The 18,164-nt window shown below is 41.3% G+C and overlaps 1 protein-coding gene across 4 annotated transcripts in view; it reads right to left on the bottom strand.

The window, feature by feature from the left end:
- The window catches only part of Atp13a5 (ATPase 13A5), a 107,176-nt gene that overhangs the window by 42,783 nt on the left and 46,229 nt on the right, over window positions 1-18,164 (bottom strand). For all 4 annotated transcript variants that reach the window (XM_078043875.1, XM_078043876.1, XM_040270216.2 and 1 more), the window contains 8 exons: window positions 16,805-16,975; window positions 14,439-14,596; window positions 12,268-12,456; window positions 8,539-8,600; window positions 6,331-6,481; window positions 3,569-3,655; window positions 2,763-2,919; window positions 254-371 (listed from right to left, as the gene is read on the bottom strand). In XM_078043875.1, the coding sequence (XP_077900001.1) occupies window positions 254-371; window positions 2,763-2,919; window positions 3,569-3,655; window positions 6,331-6,481; window positions 8,539-8,600; window positions 12,268-12,456; window positions 14,439-14,596; window positions 16,805-16,975 (1,093 nt within the window). The remainder of the gene's footprint in view (window positions 1-253; window positions 372-2,762; window positions 2,920-3,568; window positions 3,656-6,330; window positions 6,482-8,538; window positions 8,601-12,267; window positions 12,457-14,438; window positions 14,597-16,804; window positions 16,976-18,164) is intronic.

Raw genomic sequence — 18,164 nt, forward strand, 5'->3', positions numbered from 1 at the left:
AGCATATGCTGTTTAGGAGTCAGAAATCTCAATGGCAATCCTGTTGCTCTCCCACCAACTAACATTGTGACCTAAGTAAATCTTCCCCAGTCTCACCTACAATTGCTCATCTCCACATCAGAGGACCAGATGAATTCAGCTGTCCATCTCCAAGAGTCTTCCTGGTGATGTGAGCTGTTCATCCATCCATTTCTAGGACTCATTCACCTCATGCACAGGGAGTCTGTGCTCATGATGATTTCTGACTCCTTACCTTGCTAAACGCTGCACATCTGAGAGCTTCCCCGTCTTCAGAACTTTGTGAGCCAGGGCAATGACACGGAAGCCTTGCGCTGTGTAATTCCTCAGCTCCTGTGGGAAATTCTTGGGCACTGTCAGAAGAAAAGAAAGAGGCAAATGTAAGGTCACATTGGCTGTTTAGATCCTGATCGAGATTCCAGGATGCTGTCGCTGTACCTTGTTTTAATTTTCATGTCATAAAACTGTTTTAATAGAAAGCTTCAAACTTTAGACAAAAGTTAGAAACAAGTTTATCAGTGTGTTCTTCTTATTTGGGTGGAAATAAATGTCAAAGGTGTGCTGGTCATCGACTGTGCTAAGGACTGATTGTTTGTGAGCCCCCAAATTCATATGTACAGACTCCCCCCAAATGTGACTGCATTTGGAAGTGCATTTACCTTTGGGAGGTAATTGAGTCAAAAATGAAGGTGGAGCCCTCATGAGTAGAATGATGACATATAAGAGATGATCTCTTTGTTACCCTATGAGGATTCAGCAAGAAGGCTGCCATCGGCAAACCAAAATGGCAGCCCTCACCAAGAACCCAATTGGCCAGCATCATGATCTTGAATGTTCTGGTTTCCAGAACGGTGAGAGCTCTCCACTGTTTAAAATGCATAATCTATGGGGTTTTGTTATACCAGCCCAAACTGGTCAAGACAAACTGGTGTCATTTTGACTGGGTTCAATAAGGACAGACCTCAACACTATGTGTATTTGGATGGAGTAAGAGAAAGAGCTGATCTTCCAGAATAGGGGTTGATGAACTATGGTACACAGGCCAAGGACCCCCTGCTTGGTTTGTAAATAAAGTTTTATTGACACATAGATGTGCCTACTGGTTTGCTTATTGTCTGTGTATGCTTTGGGGCTATGGTGGCAGGGTTGAGTAGTCAACACAGATACTGTGTGACCAGCAAGTCCTAAAATATGTACCATCTGGCTCTTTGAGGAAAAGTTTGCCGATCCCTGCTTCAGATGACAGATGACACAATGCCAACATTTTTGTATTTGGACATGTGACTATGCTATGTAATATAAGGAACTCTTCATGGTTTATAATGAGCTGTGTGTGTGTCATGGGAAAGCAAGGCACAAATGGAGATGTTGTTGCTGAGGTGGAAAAACAACTGGGTTTTAGTTTCTACTCCACTAGCTTCCTGACCTGGGCCAAGTCGCCTATCTTCTGCACCTCAGTTCCTCATCTATAAAATGAGAAGGTTGCAGATTCCTATGCCCCCATTTATCTCAGAATTTCTAGAATAATTCTAGAATATTCCTGAAGGTGGAGATCTACTTTCAAAGAAGTTCCTAATTATCCTTTTCTTGAAGAGAGAGGGGTGGGGGGTCACAGAAGATGGTGTTCGCCTATGGGAAAGATCAGGAGTTTGGACAACAGAAAGAACTGGAAGGGCTACCATGAGAACAAGAAGTGGCAGGTGACAGGTCCAACTCTTCCAATAGAACAAGGGCCATAGATACCAGCAGGATGCCCAGAAGATGCTGACTGTCTCAGTGTGGCTGAAAACACAAGACAAAGCCAAAGATAGGCGGTCATCTGTGAAAGACAGTTAACGGGAGCTATGAGGAAGATCAAAGGCAGAAAAGAAAGGGTCACTTTTAAGGTCAAAAAAAAAGACTCCAAATAGAGGAACTAGAGCCAGGATTTGCAAAATCTAGAGTTCTATGCACAAATTGATGGCTATCAGCAATCATAAGGAGAAAACAAATGAAAATCAGGAGAAAAAAGTCCAATTTTGTCCAATGAACCCCTTTGAATGCAACAATATTCTTATAAACCTGACTGTTGCTTAGAAAGTACATATGTTTATAAGACTAAGAAATAATACAAATCATCTCAAAGTCTGGTCCAGAATAATAAAATGGTTGTAAAAATGATCAGTTATCTTGCTCTAATATCCTCTAATTTACTTTAATCACCCTTTTTTTTTCTAAAAGATTTATCTTTCCTATATTCTCCTTCCACTGATTTGTCTGAGCCCTCAAAACTAGAACCTCTCCTCCTTCCCAGAGGTGACAGAGACCTGTTTGCAGAACCAGACTAGTGCCCAGACCTCACCCTTCGGTTCCCTCTGAATACCTCTCATTCTCACCCTCCCTCTCTGTTTCTCTGACCCAAGTGGCTTCTTCTTCTAACTCCTGATGCCTTGTCCTACATTTCCTTCCCTGGTACCTCATTGTGGTTGTGCTTTTCTGGCTGGACCACGGCAGGTTCTTTATTCTTGGCCTCTATACCTTGAAATTATACCCTGCATTATGGAATCTTCTAAACCCACTTTCCACCCATCCAAAAACCAACCTGTTCCCCATTCATTGATTGTGGAGCTTTTTGCATTTGTGTATGTGTGTGTGTGTGTGTGTGTGTGTGTGTGTGTGTGTGTGTGTGTTTTCAGGGCTGGCATTTGCTTTTGTGTTTAGCCTTTTAAATGATTTTACCTCTTGAAAGAGAAAAATGTCGGTACCTGTTTCGGGTCTGCAGAACCTGGCCACCATCTCTGGGGCACCCTTCAGGTAGGCCCGGAAGTGATGCTCTCCGGCCAGCTGAGCAATCACAGACATCCTCTGCAGGCTTGATGAAAACGGAAACTGGCGCAAGATGGCAATGGCTTCTACAGGACTCTGCAGAGGCATCCACAAAAGGGAGCTTAGAAAGACAGCAAGAGCTATTTCCCAGATGCACATCAACAAAATAGTTTCCTCCTCCATGAGCCTAGCACGTCATACAATAGTGTATTTTTCACAACATGGATACTTTCCTGGCTCCCTTCTAAGGTGACTTCCTTCACAAGTTGTCTGATCTGCAAGTCCTGTCCCCTTGAGTGTCTGGAGAATCCTAATAACCTTACAGCTAAGCTCACTTCCTGTGAGTGACAGGGCTCCAAGGACTGCTTCCCTCCCCCAGAAACAGCACATGGCTCCTGTCTCTGGACTCCCGTGGCTCATTCTTCTGCTTTTCTTGGAGTCGTTGGCACATCATATCACACTTATTTGCACCTGTATTGATTTTTTCCCCAGTCTTTGGGCTCTTCCAACACAAGCCCAGCATGTCTTAGTTTGAATCCTAGCATACGGTCTGGCATTCCCCAGTAGTCAGCTAGCAAGTGCTGAACAAACAAACGGATGGATTTACGACTAAAGAATGACCAAAGCAACTATGGGGTTTGTTAAGATAAAGCTTAAAACCGGGAACATAAAAATAGGTGAAAGTCTGGAAGTTTCACTCGTCTTAAGGGAAAAGAGCTATAGGATTTAAAGAAGCAAATCATACCTGGCTGGCTTCTGGTCCTGGTTTTATTATTGTGTTTGAGTCTGACATGCCAAATTTGTAGGCGTTCACATTACAATCTTCCATTTTCTATTGTAAAATGAAAACATTTATAAGATGCCTTGGAGAAAAATAATAGAAAAGAAATATCTCTCATTTTACTAACACTTTAATCTTTTCAAAGTCCTTCTCACATAGTTTTCTCTTCTAGGACAATTATCTTAATATTGTCATTGTCAAATTTCTATTGTGTTGATTTATATTTAAGACCTTTTTGTAGAATGTCAAAAAGCCAGAAATATTGCGAATATATTTTAAGTTGTAATTGATGAAAAAGTGCTGGCTGCAGATCAAGGACTCTTCCTAAATGGTTATGTCTAGTAATTGGAGGAGAGATTAAGTGGAGATATAGTCTTCAATATTGTGGAGCACAATAGCTTTTAGATGGGCTAGAATTATGTCCTGAGATAAACCTGAGACTATTTCTTTATACTATATCTGTGCTACTAACCTAATTTATTTAACTAGGGAGTTAGCAAGTTAGCTGTCAGCCAATTAGAAATCACATTTGAAAATGGTTAGTATTCTTTAAATGCTACAATGGTAACAATCTATACCACTGAGAAACCAATACTAAAATATGAGAAAGGTAATTAGATAGAAAGAGCAGGGGAGGAAAAATAAAGATAGTATCTCTTCTCCACTATGCCACTTAGTTGTTTGATCTTGGGGATATCACTTCATATCTCAGATTTTAATTTATTCTGAAAAATATTCTTACATTTCTTCTAGAGCTAAAATTCTTAAGAATCTATAAGGACTCACCCTTAAACTCAGTGGAGGCTTCCTAACTAACAAACTCCAATTTTGATATTTAACTCAAACCTGCTTCTGACTCAGCCTTAAGCCCAATGAATAATCTTGCATATTTATGCTTTGTTGGGGGGGGGATACAACTGTTCTGACAGTTCTTACAGAGATAATACTCATTATGTTTCCAAAATGATCCCGACTTGTATGTCACTTGTAGGCAAACCGACCCTCCTCTGATGGGGAAGGAGACATTACTGGACCAGGATCCAAGTCGTATGTAGTAATCACTCATCATTGTTCCAATGACGCTGGTAAGGATATTGCTGTATGGTAACATACAGGTTCTTCTCATTAAGATCCAGTAAACTGGTTACTGTTTTGTCTTTATGCCAAAAATTTCTCCACAGCAAAAATGTTTTTTAGGTCTGGGGTTGTGGCTTAGTGGTAGAGTGCTCGCCTAGCAAGGCCCTGGGTTCGATTCTCAGCACCATATACAATAAATAAAAGTATTGTGTCCAACTACAACTAAAAAAAAATAACAAATATTTTTTTAAAAGTTTAAAAAATGGTTTTTAACTGACTTCAGAAACTTCTCTCTCTACCAGATTCTCCCTTTCATTCATTTGACCTGTAGGAAGCTAAAATATCTCTACCACACGTATTTCTATTAGCTTCCACAAGGTATGTTTCATGCCCCTACAAACATTTGTCTCCATTTTTTAAGTTGTTGATAAAACTTTATTGTTTTATTTATATGTGGTGCTGAGAATCGAACCCAGGGCCTCACACATGCTAGGCAAGTGCTGCACCACTGAGCTACAACCCCAGCCCCATTCATGTTTTACAAGTATAAATGCTCTCTAATACTTTATATATCTCTTTAAGTGGCTTTAGAATGCTTTATTTGCAGGGCAGCAGAATGTAATCAATCAGCTAGCTCATTCATGAACACCCTCCACTCATTTGGCACTTGATAGTGTTCAAAGCTCCCCAGAGCTCATCATCTCGGTGCTCATTAGGTCTGTGAATGAGATATCATTATCCCAAATGAGCATATGAGAGACAGACTTGGAGTTTTGACTCTGATTTGCAAATACATGACAGAGACGGGTGGAAGGCAGAGCTCTTCCCGCTATGTGATGGGAGTCTCCATGATGGGCTCACAGCTTTCAGTTGTCATTTGCACTCAGCTCAGACATTGGAATCAGTTGGAATGAGGATCCTCCAGGTTGATATGTATGATATAGTAACTACCAGCCACTGAAGCTAGTTTTAAAAAATAAATTATCTTTTGGTACCAGAGATTGAACCTAGAGGCTCACCAAGCAATGTCCCTAGCCCTTTTTATTTCTTATTTTGAGACAGGGTCTCACTAAGTCCTTAGGGCCTCATTAAGTTGTTGAGGTTGGTCTCAAACTTGCTATCCTGTGGCCTCAGACTCTCTAGTAGCTAGGATTACAGGAGTGTGCCACTGCGCCTGGCTGCTGTTTAAATTTAAACTAAAATTATCAATTCAGTTCTTCAGTCACCTTGTCACAGTCAAGTGATATATGGCCACAAAAGGCCCACCTTTATAGAACTGTCTCTCCCAGGGTGTTTGGAGAACATTTGCACCAGGCTATAGCCAGTCAAGAAGGTTTTGAGGTCAAATAGGTTTATTAAATGTTGCATATCATGTCCTCTCTTGAATATTCACATTGCAACCATGGTATATTAAAGAAATCCTGAAGAAAAATCTTTTTAACTTCGTGTAAACAGCAGTTTCCAAATTTATTTGTTATGGAGCCCTATTTCACATTACACTCCTTGACGGAGTTCTCTGAAGTGGAGGTTGGCGAATTCTGGCAGGATCAGAGCAGAATTCATTTTAACCACAGTTGGAAAGCCTTCAGGACTCCCAGCACAGATCTCTTTACATTCTCCTCATTTGATTAAATAAGCCATGAACTTACCCAGGCCGTGCTTTCAAACATTTTGAGGTCCAGAGGGTCTCCCTGGATGGTCCCATCAAGAAGGATCAGAGAGTGGCAGCTGGCCATGGCTGCACACAGAGGTCCCCATGGCAAAGCCTTGCCTGAAGCAAAGCTGTGGACTTTCTGAAAACTGGTAGAGAGGATAATAAGTTAAAGTCTTCAATAAAATCATTTTGCATACTCTGCTCCTGAAAGTTTGCGAAGGCAGAGATTCAGGCACCTATCCTTATACTCAAAGACCTTCAGTGGCTCCTCCTGCTCTACAGGACTAAATCCAGACTCTCTAAACTGGTAGTCAGGGTCCTGTGGGCCCCAGTTCTGCCTCTCCTCACAGCTGCTACTCCTACTGATGTTCTTTATGTCCTGGATTCTAGGCCCAGACGCAATTTCTTGCTATTTCTATACTTGTCCAGGGACTAAGCTGCCTTCAATCCCTTCTTCATTTAGTTTCTTCAGTTTTTAAACAGACTGCTCTGCCTGCAGAGTGATCTTTAGACAACCTTTCTCTGAGTTGGAGATGAATTTCCTTCAACAGAGATCGCCACTGGTCAAGTTAAACTGTAACTTCAGGGGGCTTGGTACAATTCCAGGGATTTTTGTGACATTACTTGCAGCCATCTGACATAATGGCCTTGCTGTGGCAAAGCATGTGAGCAGGCAACTCTGAGCTATACCTGCAAACGCTGTGGAGCTGGCTCCAAAAACTACATACCCTAAGCCAGAAGGTCCTAGTTTCATGATGTAGCACGGTAGGAAAGGAGTCTACCTGGTGGTTTCAGGCAAGTAAAAGCATGCCTTGGCTCCGCAGTTTTTCTTGCTACCCAGCTCTTCCAAATTTGCTGTTTTCCTGAAAATCCCAGTCCATACATCCTGCCTCTAAAGACTGTTTTCCTCTTTGACAGTATAGAATGGCTTGGTTTCCCTTCCTCTCCTCCCACCTCAGAGCTGAATGGCAATTGGGTCTAGTTGACTCTACTTCCTCAAAAGCTTCAGAGTACAAGGGGTGTGGGAGGGAGATGGAAGGACTGAGATGGCACACATTCCATCACGTTCACTGTTCTGGCCGACAGAGGCCCTGTCAGTCTAAAGGAAGGCCAGCTGGGACACTGAGCAGTCAGGAGCAGAGACACATGAGTAGAGTTGAAAACCCAGCTGTCTTCTAAAAAGTCACACACACCACCTGTCTGCTATTATCTTGTGCCTGCACTGTACCTGCCCCAATACCATCTTGGAGGGCCCCTATATGACTTCACTGACCCTCAGCTGCCTGGGCCACAGTTTGAAGCCAAAATTGGGTAATCAGAGCCAAAGAGCAGAGGTCATTACCACTCAGATTGAGAAAACAAGCCTTAGCCCTACAGGAATGGAGCTAGGAGACTAGGGGTACTCTCTGTGGAGTTCTGAGGTAGGTGTCTATGTGATTACTTTCTACTCTCTCTAGAGCTACCTTTTAGCTCATGTTTATATAATTTTGAGGTCCAGAGGGTCTCCCTGGATGGTTCCATGAAGAAGTATCAGAGAGTGGCAGCCGGCCATGGCTGCACACAGAGGTCCTCCAGAACTTATCTCAGGTGCCATCTCTTTCTATTGGCTTTCATCGATCCACCAAATTTCAAAACATTTTCTACATCCACCCACCATGTTATTATATAAATCAAGACTGTGTGTCATGCTTCCTCATCTTTATTGCTTCTTCTCTACTCTAATTTCCTGCCTTAATAGCCACAATTTTCTGGGCCTGTGTTGTACATTGGGGGTGAGTATCTTTGTACGTTTTGATCCCACTTGATTGTGAACTCTATGAGGGAGGAGACCTCTATCATATAAAATAAGGAGCCTTATTTTCGGCCTCTTCACTACACCTACTTGCACCAGAAAGACTTTGCAGCTATTAATCAAGCCTGATTTTGATTTCACCCTGCTTTTCTGTTTTGTTCATTCCATTCCTCAATCATTCACCTTATTCTATTCCATTTTTGGGGGGGTAGAATTTGAAGACCTACTTTCCCGGTCTGGATCAGAATTTAGGACTCACTCAATTAAACAAGTCAGAAAAATTGGGAGCTGATTCCAGCCCATTACTATATATATTTGATGTGATTCTCATCCTTCAATACTGGAAGGATGGATTTGAGTACCACCAAGGCAAGCACACCATCACATTTCATCTTCTTTTAAGAGACCTACCAGTTGTTGGCAGTTGGAACAGTCCCCCAGAGGTCCAGCCCATCTTCCGTAAGAGTGCCTGTCTGAAAAAAAAAAATTAAAATTAGTATTAGTGTAAGATTTAAAGCATTTAATTATGATGTGATTTAAATGAAACTGGAGCTTCCAAGAAATTTTCACAGATTCAATTGTCCAATTCCTTTGTAAGTGTCAAATTTTAAATATGATGACATATGAATCCTTAAGACTATGTTGATAATCAGGTGATTCAAGTTACTATGATGATAAAATACAAGTGCTTTGTTTTGGTTTTGTTTGTTGTTGTGTCTATTGCTGTTGTTATTGGAGAAGCTCAGTAAGTGAAAATCCAACAAGAACCAGTGTGAGTTTGACTCTTCAGTTGGCATCTGCTGTCTTTCCAAAGCAGAGCTCAAGATTTCTTTTTTCTTTCTTTCCAAGACTGTTTAGTTCACAATTTGCCATCTGGTTCACAGTAATTTTCTAAAAATATGGGTGACAGTGACTGTCCAGATTGATAATGAAATGTTGGTAAAGGGCTTTGAAACTACGGAGAGAAACTAAGTGCTAATAATAGATATTAATTAATGTCCATGAATGGGTTTTATTGTGAGAACAAGAGGAAAAAGCTCAGGAGATATGATTTGCAGTACTATAGGAAAGTGTTTGTCATATAATGTAACAGAGAAAGCAAAATGGAACCGAGTTCTGTCACAGTACTTAATTTTTTTGTTGTTTCCCAGTCATTCATTAATTGCAGACCCTGGTGTCTTGCTGCAGTCGGCTAACAGCATCAGTCCTGCTTAACACTCAGACAGAGTGCAGCCCCCCATAGCTGCTTTGGCCCTTCCAAAGCAGAGCAAAGCATTTCCAAGCACTGCAGAATATCCTATTTCAGCACTGAGTTCTGGGCCTCTATTTGAGGTTCTTAATGTCATCTCTGCATAAGACACTGAATTTTGTAGTTTCCTATCAAAATGATATCTATTATCATTCAAGCACATCACATTAACATAATGGTTTACTGAAAGGGCTTATGATGATTTTCATTCTTAAACTGAGCAGAAGGGCAGAGATAGATTAAAGGTGAAATGAACAGCCTGAGGGAACAGTGTCCTGTACGTTGGAGTGGCAGAACCAGAAGCAGCCCTTCTGGAGTCTTCCACCACTAGAAATGTAAAGCAAATTCTACGGGACATGGGGAAAGACAAAGCCCTTTCTGAGGTTTCAAATGAAAGAATTAGGAATCTTTATTTCACTCGTTCATTTGGATTCCACAAAAGAGCTAACTTGATTGAGTTATTCCTTGAAACAAAAACAAACTTTTCAAGACCAGTTACTTGCTTCATTTCCCTCCTGCATTTTACAAAGGCCCAACCTGTGTGTTTGTTTTCCAAATCCCCTTGGGTTGTTCGATTTCAAAGAGTTAGCAAGTTAATTCAAACCGAAATGTTTTCCTGATGACTAGATTATGGTTTTAAACATTAATATTTTGAACATGAAAACGGAGATAGTGCTGAAGCAAGACTGAAATGAGACTGTGCTGCTTCTCTATATGAAAATGACCCTTTTACAATAAGCTAATAATAAACAGAAAGCTCAATTATATTTGAATTTCTAAAAGGAATAAGATAGGAAAAACAAACAAACAAAAAACAAAGCAAAAGCACTGTTAGCATTAATATAGGCCCAGGCTTGGGATAAATTGGACAAAAAGAAAAGAAACTTGTCTTAGAGAACTTCTAACAAACCAATAAAAATAGAAATATATATGGGGGCATATATACACAGAGGCCCAGTGATAGGTATCTTCTAAGTTGAAATAACACTGGTTGAAAATTCAATTCATTGTAAAGCGTGTTTATTTCAACATCACGTTGATAGGATTTTATAATGTAAAATTTGGAAAAAAAAGTATCTTGGCAACAATTCTAGTTCAATCCTTCTATCTAAAAAAAGGCCATGCAGAAACTTGGTATCCCATCCAGGATTATATTTCTCATTTTGCCAATTCCCACTTGGGAGGTCTTTGCACTACAGCATGCTGTCATGCCATATGGAATTTGGCCAAGTAAGCCTGGGAGCAGTCCCCCAGACAGACTAGCAGATGACAGGAGGATGAAAAGGAAGGAGTTTTATACAGGAAGTAAAATGAACAGCTTTGGGAAAAAATGGCCATTGAAATGAATGAATATATAATGCACACATTTTACCCACTGGTCCTCCTGTATTCTAGACACTAGTGAGGCTGGTGGGTAAGTAATGGGAATCTCTGTTAGAAAACTTCCAAGGAGTTGTTATCTGGCCCCAAATCCCAAATGAAGCTGCTGCTAAATTAACCCTAAGGATTCTGACTGATGGCAATTGAGGACTTCCTTTGTCAAATGAAACACAAAGAGATAGGGAACTAAAATAATCTAAAGCAATAGGCGGGTCAGGTCTCCTGGGGCTTTTCCAGTTTATTCTCAACTCTCTGTTTTGACTCTCATTGTCTAGAACTAGGTAGGAATGATCTCTTTCTTCAATTGTTCACAGGTGGCCTCCTCCTCTGTCCTATCTCTCTTCTTCCATCTCTTCTCACCAATTCCTTCAGATGGAATAAATAAAGTACCTATAGAAATGTCACTCATCTTCTAAAAAAAAAAAAATGATAAGGACTCCCATTCTCCTTCCAGATGAGGCCCCGCCCCTCAGCTTGCCATGTCAGCCCCCAGTGCTGTTCTCTCCAGACAGCCTGCTGTCCTCTGTTCTGGAATGTTCCTGCCTCCCACACCCTTGTGCTCTTAACAACTTGCTTCTGACTCTGGATCTACTTCATCATGCGCGACACTTTGCTCAGACCTTCACCAAGCACACATCACACAACATAATCATTGTCTGCACTCCCTGAGCTTCTCAAGACCTAGGTCTATCTCTCTTTAATAGAACTCTCAACCAGCACCGTGGACAGCATTGGTGGTTTAATGAAGCATGGCCAAAGCCTTGATCAATTATCTGAATGCAAATGAACTAAAGACAGGGATGGACAAACCCAGGCCCACTGTACTACACAAGCCAAGTTTCCTGGCAATACTGAGGGCAGGATCTGAACCAGTGAGCAGCTGGTGCTGAAGTTCCTCAAGTCTCCAAAGAAAAGAAGGTCTAGGGACGTGCCCCTGAGTAGCAGTGTTCCCATCTGGCACATACTCCCCCTCTGCCACCTTTCCAGGCCCCTAAGCACAGAGACCACCTGCCCTAGCCTGGAGCCCTGATCCCTAAGGAGCACAGGAGAGAAGAATGGCAGGAATATCTAGACACAGGCCACCGTCCATGCCCTCTCTTTCCTTACAAAAAGCAGAGGACAAAGAGGAATTGTTACTTGAGCTATAGATAAAGCACTTCAAGAAACAGAAATGTTTCTCACAGTTTTGCCTGAAAAAGTCCATCAGGGAAGTTATCAGAGTAAAAGATTAAAACACACACACACACACACACACACACACACACACACACACACACACACACGGCACCAAAAAACCATTAAGTTTCACAGGGAAAAATTTCATGATGTGATGACTAAACTGCAACCTTTAGAGTCACTGGAGTAGCGGCCAGAAGGTGATCTCATTCTAGCCCACCGCTGTGGTCTCCTCTGGCCTCAGTGTTCTCCCTAGAAGACCATTTCCCCGACCACTCTGCAGGTCTGCTATCCTCAAAACCATCAACCCTCAACCTGGGAAGTTTGGGTCTTACTTTGTCAAAGCACACGAGGTTTATTTGCCCACACATGTTGATTCTCTGTGGAGAGATACAGAAGATTTTCTTTTTCTTCAGTCTCTTCTGGGCATACACGATGCCTATGGTCAGGGCAGCGGGCAGCACGGGAGGGACAGTCACCGTGAGGAGGATCAGGGCCATGGTGGCGGTGTCTCTTGGGGGGATCTGGGGAAGACATCCACACAGTTAGCCCAGCACGGCAGGACAGCACCTTCTTAACAACTGCCTCCTACAACAGCATGGGGGCCCTGGAGACTTTGGCTCAGAACCTTCCTAGAGTCAGTTCTCTGGGGGCTGAGTATTCTTTTTGCTGTCCCTAAAAAAATGGACACATTATCTCTCACTACAGAACAAAGGAGAACTTCAATCCTTATTCCAAGTCTTGGTTTTCTCCTAACATCCCCTGCACCCAGGCGCCCACCTTCTCTGCTCATCAGATCTCCATGGCCCCTTGGGCTCCCAGGACACCAGGACTAGTCTCTGGTTACATTTCATGCAGCAGCTTGATTGTTGGCCCAGCACAGGATCTGATACAAACGAAGGGCCCAGTCGAGAATGGTGAAGGAGTGGTGAATTAGTAAGGGTCTCCTTTAGGGCTCTGCCAAGATCTGAGCATATATTATTAGCTATAGGGAAGCAGAATTAAAATGAGCTTGCTCTCACTGGGGCAGGCACTGTGTTAGGCTCGGTACATTGTTTAATTCTCCTCACAATGACTGCTTTCCCCAGCTGTATATACGGTAGTTTTGACCCTGAGAACTCAGCTTGCTTAATCCTGAATCAGAGCAGCCTATCACAGGAGCCAGGTTCAGACCCATAAAAAGACAAGGTCTGGGGTTTAGTGTGCTGCTCTGGAGGTACTGGATGTTGAGTGTTGCTAGGAAACCTCCATTCTCTTGTCTGTACCAGGGCTTTGATTTTGTATTTCGGCTCAATGTTCTTGTTCCCAGCTGGAACTGGCACACTGCCTCACGTCCTAGACCCAGTGGCCTTGACATTCCATCCGCCTAGTTCTTCTCAGGCTCCAATCTACTAGTAAAGTATAGTAAAGTGGCCTTCCCTGCTATCCCTTGTCCTAGAAATGTTTCCTGGAGGCTTATTTCCAATTGAAATGACTATTCAGAGGTTAAGTTTGAGTATGAACATTACCTGGAAACTCTAGCTGTGTCTTTGCCCACCAATATTCATTCCCTGGCCCCGACTCCACTCCACAAACATGTAGAATTCACTGATGACACCACTTTGGATACCGTAATGAGGTCATTCAAGCTGAGTTTCGCACCTGTGTTTGGATGCCTTATTTACATCTTCTTCCTACCCACCTATATGCTTATGATCCCACCCAGCATGTCTATGTAAAGACTGTTTGGTACACAACAGAACCAGACTCTGAGGACCAGAAAGGACCTCAGGGTCATAAGTGACAACCTGCCCTCCTGACCACACCTAAGAAGAGAGGCATCCAAATGAAATCTGATACTCTGCAGCTTGAAGGGATCCCAGGAGTTATCAGTGCTATAAAATTAAATGCTTAATTTAAGAACCCAAGCAAAACACATAAGTATTGGGGATTACTGGAGATACTTTCAAATATGTCAGGAAAAAGTCTAAATCCCTTTTCAATTAAATCTACTACCTTGCTAGATTTCTCTCTTATCTGATGGCTGGTTCTAGAAGACCCTTGTACATCCTTTCTTTTTGTTTTCCTCACTCAAATTAGTGTGCCCTTCCTGCTCTCTGACCTGATTGACAAAATCTCTCTCATTTTATCAGATTTGAGAAGCATGTATTTCCTTTAAGGCTCTTTGGGCTTGGGTGTTACACATGTCACACTGGGAGGGACCCCTTGGCAACTTTTCATAACTGCACTATCCAATATGATTAGATGGCCACTAACCATATATAGCTATTTAACTTAAATTAATTACAATGAAATAAATTGAAATTTCATTTCCTCATTTATATTAGCTATATTTTAAGTGCTCCATAAGTACAGGTGGCTCTGTGTTCTCATATTAAACAGTGTAAATACAGAGCCGATTTACAGAATGATAGAACCAAGAAGCAAACTAACCTAAATTTCTTATGTTAGGCCGAGCTGTTCAAAAAGCTAAGCTACTGAAAAACCTTACCCCCCCAGTACTTACTTCATGGTACATATATATTCCTAGGGCATAGAAAAATCCTACAACCCCAAGACAGGCCAGGAACACAAGGAACTTGAAGGCATCGCTGTAGAGTTTGAAGTTCAGAGGCCGGGGGTAGAGGATGGATCTCACCAAATCCCCTTTTGCTGTATTGTAACCTACATGGAGACAATCACAGGTGGAGTAACGCCCTTGAATACACTTTCCAAACCCAAAGTGGAAGAGTCATTGGAGCTTGGAATGAGAGCAGCATTGCTCTGACCTCACACTGTATTTGCTTTCCTTGTTCCGAGTCAGCAGAGCAGTCAGTGGCCTTCACTTAGGCCTGCTCCATTTCTATTGTTCTGGGAATCAGTGTTTCCATGGCTCCTGCGTGCAGCTCCCCATTCCGCATGAGGGCTGAGAAAAACCGGACTAAGGAACTGAAGAATGTGTTAACTAGAGAAAATGAGATGCTGCATAAAGACACTTTAAAGCAGACATATGTTGAAAACAGATATTCAAAAAATTGAGAATTAAGAAAAAAGGAAAGTGCAAGTAATATCCTAATATATATATGCATATGCATCTACCTTTAATCATATCATTCTTTTGCTCCAAATATTACCACTTTCTTAGAACAAAATTAAATTTTCTAGGCATGGATTTGAGGTCACCTTCAATTTGATTTACTCCTATCTTGCTGGGCTGATCCCAACTATTTACTGATTTTAAAAGATGCCTTGTATATTTTCTTGTATTTTGTAAACACAAATCAGACTATTTTAATAGCTCTGATGTGGTTGACTAAACCCTCCCCATCCTATCAGCTATGTTAAAATGCCACCTCATCATAGAAGTGTTTCTAGAATTCTATTCTCATACTTCATACAAAGAATAATATATCTCATCCTTTGGGGGCCCTGCAACACTTGGTCATATGACACCCATCATCACTGCATGTTTTAGTTAACTATAAGTTAATCTGTCTCCTACAACAGAGTATCATGACTTCCTTCTGGGAAAGATGTAGCTCACAAATTATTTCTTTAGCCCTCAGTGCATAGCACATGGCAAATACCTATTAATATCTGAATTAGTGGCTAAAATGATTAACAATTATATAGTCTAGACAGGAACACCAGTATTTTAAGTACAAAATTTGCTTTATCTCCACTGCTATATGGACATCTGGTCTCCTTAAACATGGCTTTGTTACCTTTGGAGAATGGGAGTAGACTTTTCTCTAACTTGCTTTGAAGAATTTTACAGTAGTTTATATTGGTTTCCATGGTCTTTAACCATTTGTTTTTGTTTAGATAGCAGGCTGAGGATGCTCTAAAACCCACTAGCTAGTTTTAGTAGAAAACTCAAAGTCATATTTTAACTAAAAAAAAAAAAAGCCTAATTCATCCAAAACAATTGAATAAAACATCAAACTAAAGCGTATTGGCATCAAAGTGCAAAGCATGCTTTGTGTGCATGAATATGTGAGGTGACAGAAACACAGGTCAGGGTTAAGGACCAAGAGTTGGGACCAGGTCGTGAAAGGCATTGGTTGTGAATGGCATGTGAAAGTTTGAAGCTCATGTGGCTAGGCATGCAAAACTTTAGGTGTGATATGCCTGGGCTATTCTAGAATATTTTGTTTGAAGTGTGATTTGAGTTCAAGATCAGAGAAAGATTGGGGCAAAAGTTGAAAGTGAAGAGTCCAGACTATTTTTCTTATAATAAAGTAAACATGGTGTAATGAAAGCCTGCACTAAACAGTGACTATGGGAATGAAGAGGCAGGTATAGGACTCAGGAAAGAGGGACAGCCCTCTGAGGCCATAGTGGAATCACTGGTGCCCTTTTGGAATGAAGGAAAGTAAGGAGTTAAAGATGCCATTAAGAGACTAGCTTGATGGAGAGGCTGTTAACAGAGAGGCAGTGCAGGAGGATAAGTTCACGTTTTGATGCTTGATTTTGAAGAGTCTGTAGAGTGTGCAGGTGGAGGTAGTCAGCAGGGAGTCTGATGTACAGCCTCACAAGCAACCCCTTTAAAGGAAAAAAAGACTTGACAGTCATTACGGTTGACACATTTGGCAAGTGCTCATAATATGGATGGAAAAGAGAAGAAGCCTATGGACATAAGTCAATGCAAGAATATAGTTTGGCCTTGAAGGAAATATGCATTAACTGTGTGTATCTTTCGTCACACACAAGGGGTTTAACAAAAAAATAAGACAGAATTGTGGCGATTTAGAAAAGGGGATCTTGATAGAAAAGAGCGTGGCTGTTATTACTAGAATGTGGTAAACTCCAAAATCCTAAACAAACCTTCCCTGTTCTCATTCTGCTCACCTCCAGGTATAGACTACAGTGACAAGAGTGGAATCCACTAACCTGTCTGCAAAACGACTGCTCTTATGGGTCCCTGCCCAGAGGGCTTGACCTGGATAACTTCTGTCCCACAGAAGAGCACGTGTTTCCGATAGTCCTCCAAGCTGTGGCATTTCCAAGGCATGGTGTTCTCCGTTCCGGGCAGTGGTGTCTTTGTGACAGGTATACTTTCTCCTAAGGAAGATAGTATTTTGTTGATTCTACATAAAACCACAACAGTATTTAAAACTGTTACTTGCCAGTTTCAAGAAATGAGACAACCACAACTTATCAGGTCCTAACGCCCTTTCCATGAGTCAGATAACAGTTCTTAGGGATGCTGGTGGTACAAGCAATGGTAGACTTGGTTAGATTTCAAATAGTTACTTAAGATCTGCCTGTCTTCCTCTACCTGGTCTGTGTGGTTTGTCCTCATGATTTTTAAAGAAACCTATGTTGACTGAGTTGTACTTATCATTCTCCAAATGTACAGCAAGCCCAGAACCACTACAAGGGATAGAGGAGTCGTAAAACACACAGATACTATTTGCCTTTCATTCCCTCATTTATTCATTCATCCATTCTTTTACCTAATCAATCAACAAATATTTTTTAAGTACGTATGCTGTGCCAGGAACTGTGTTGAATGCTAGGAACATAGCGATATACAAGACAGACATTCTGCCCTCCTAAAGCTCGGAGAGCCAGGCCAGAAAATAGAGGTCTTCCTACACCATTTCCAGTAAATTCTATCAAACCCTCCTTTTCATTATTATTCCATTTTTCCCCCCAAAACCCTTAGTTTTTTCCTCTGCCACTACTAAATAAAGCCCAAACCCTTTTCCTAGCTTGTCAAAGCCCAGCATTATTCAGGCACTGTTGGCCGGTTCTCCTCATCCACGCTCCAGCTGAACAAGGCCCTTTCATCTCCCTTTATTGACTCCCATTCTTTGCTGGTACCAATTATCTCCCTTTCCTTGATGGCTGCAAGACAAGATACTTAAGGTAAAAAAAGAAATTTTGCTCAGAGTTCAAAAATGATAAATTTTAGAGACAAAATAAAAATGTTAATAACACTTCCTGGCTCCCAGATTTAAAGAGCACTAAAGTGAACTTAAAATTCCATCAGTCTTTTGCTAAATGTTCAATTAGCAAGATAATATGTCATATTTCCAATTTGGAAATAGTATTATATTGATTACAGTTATACAAATTTGGGTCTTATCTCTCTTTATAGGTAATAACCAAGGATAAGACTTTGACATATATAGCTTTATATGCTGCTCATTTTCCCTCGTAGTACATAGTAGGTTCAAATATATATTTTTGTTAATTGCATGGATGAATTAAATAAAGGCAATTACTCAGGCCTTTATTTTTTTCC

Source organism: Ictidomys tridecemlineatus, chromosome 3, assembly GCF_052094955.1.
Source record: "Ictidomys tridecemlineatus isolate mIctTri1 chromosome 3, mIctTri1.hap1, whole genome shotgun sequence".
NCBI classification, from domain to species: domain Eukaryota; kingdom Metazoa; phylum Chordata; class Mammalia; order Rodentia; family Sciuridae; genus Ictidomys; species Ictidomys tridecemlineatus.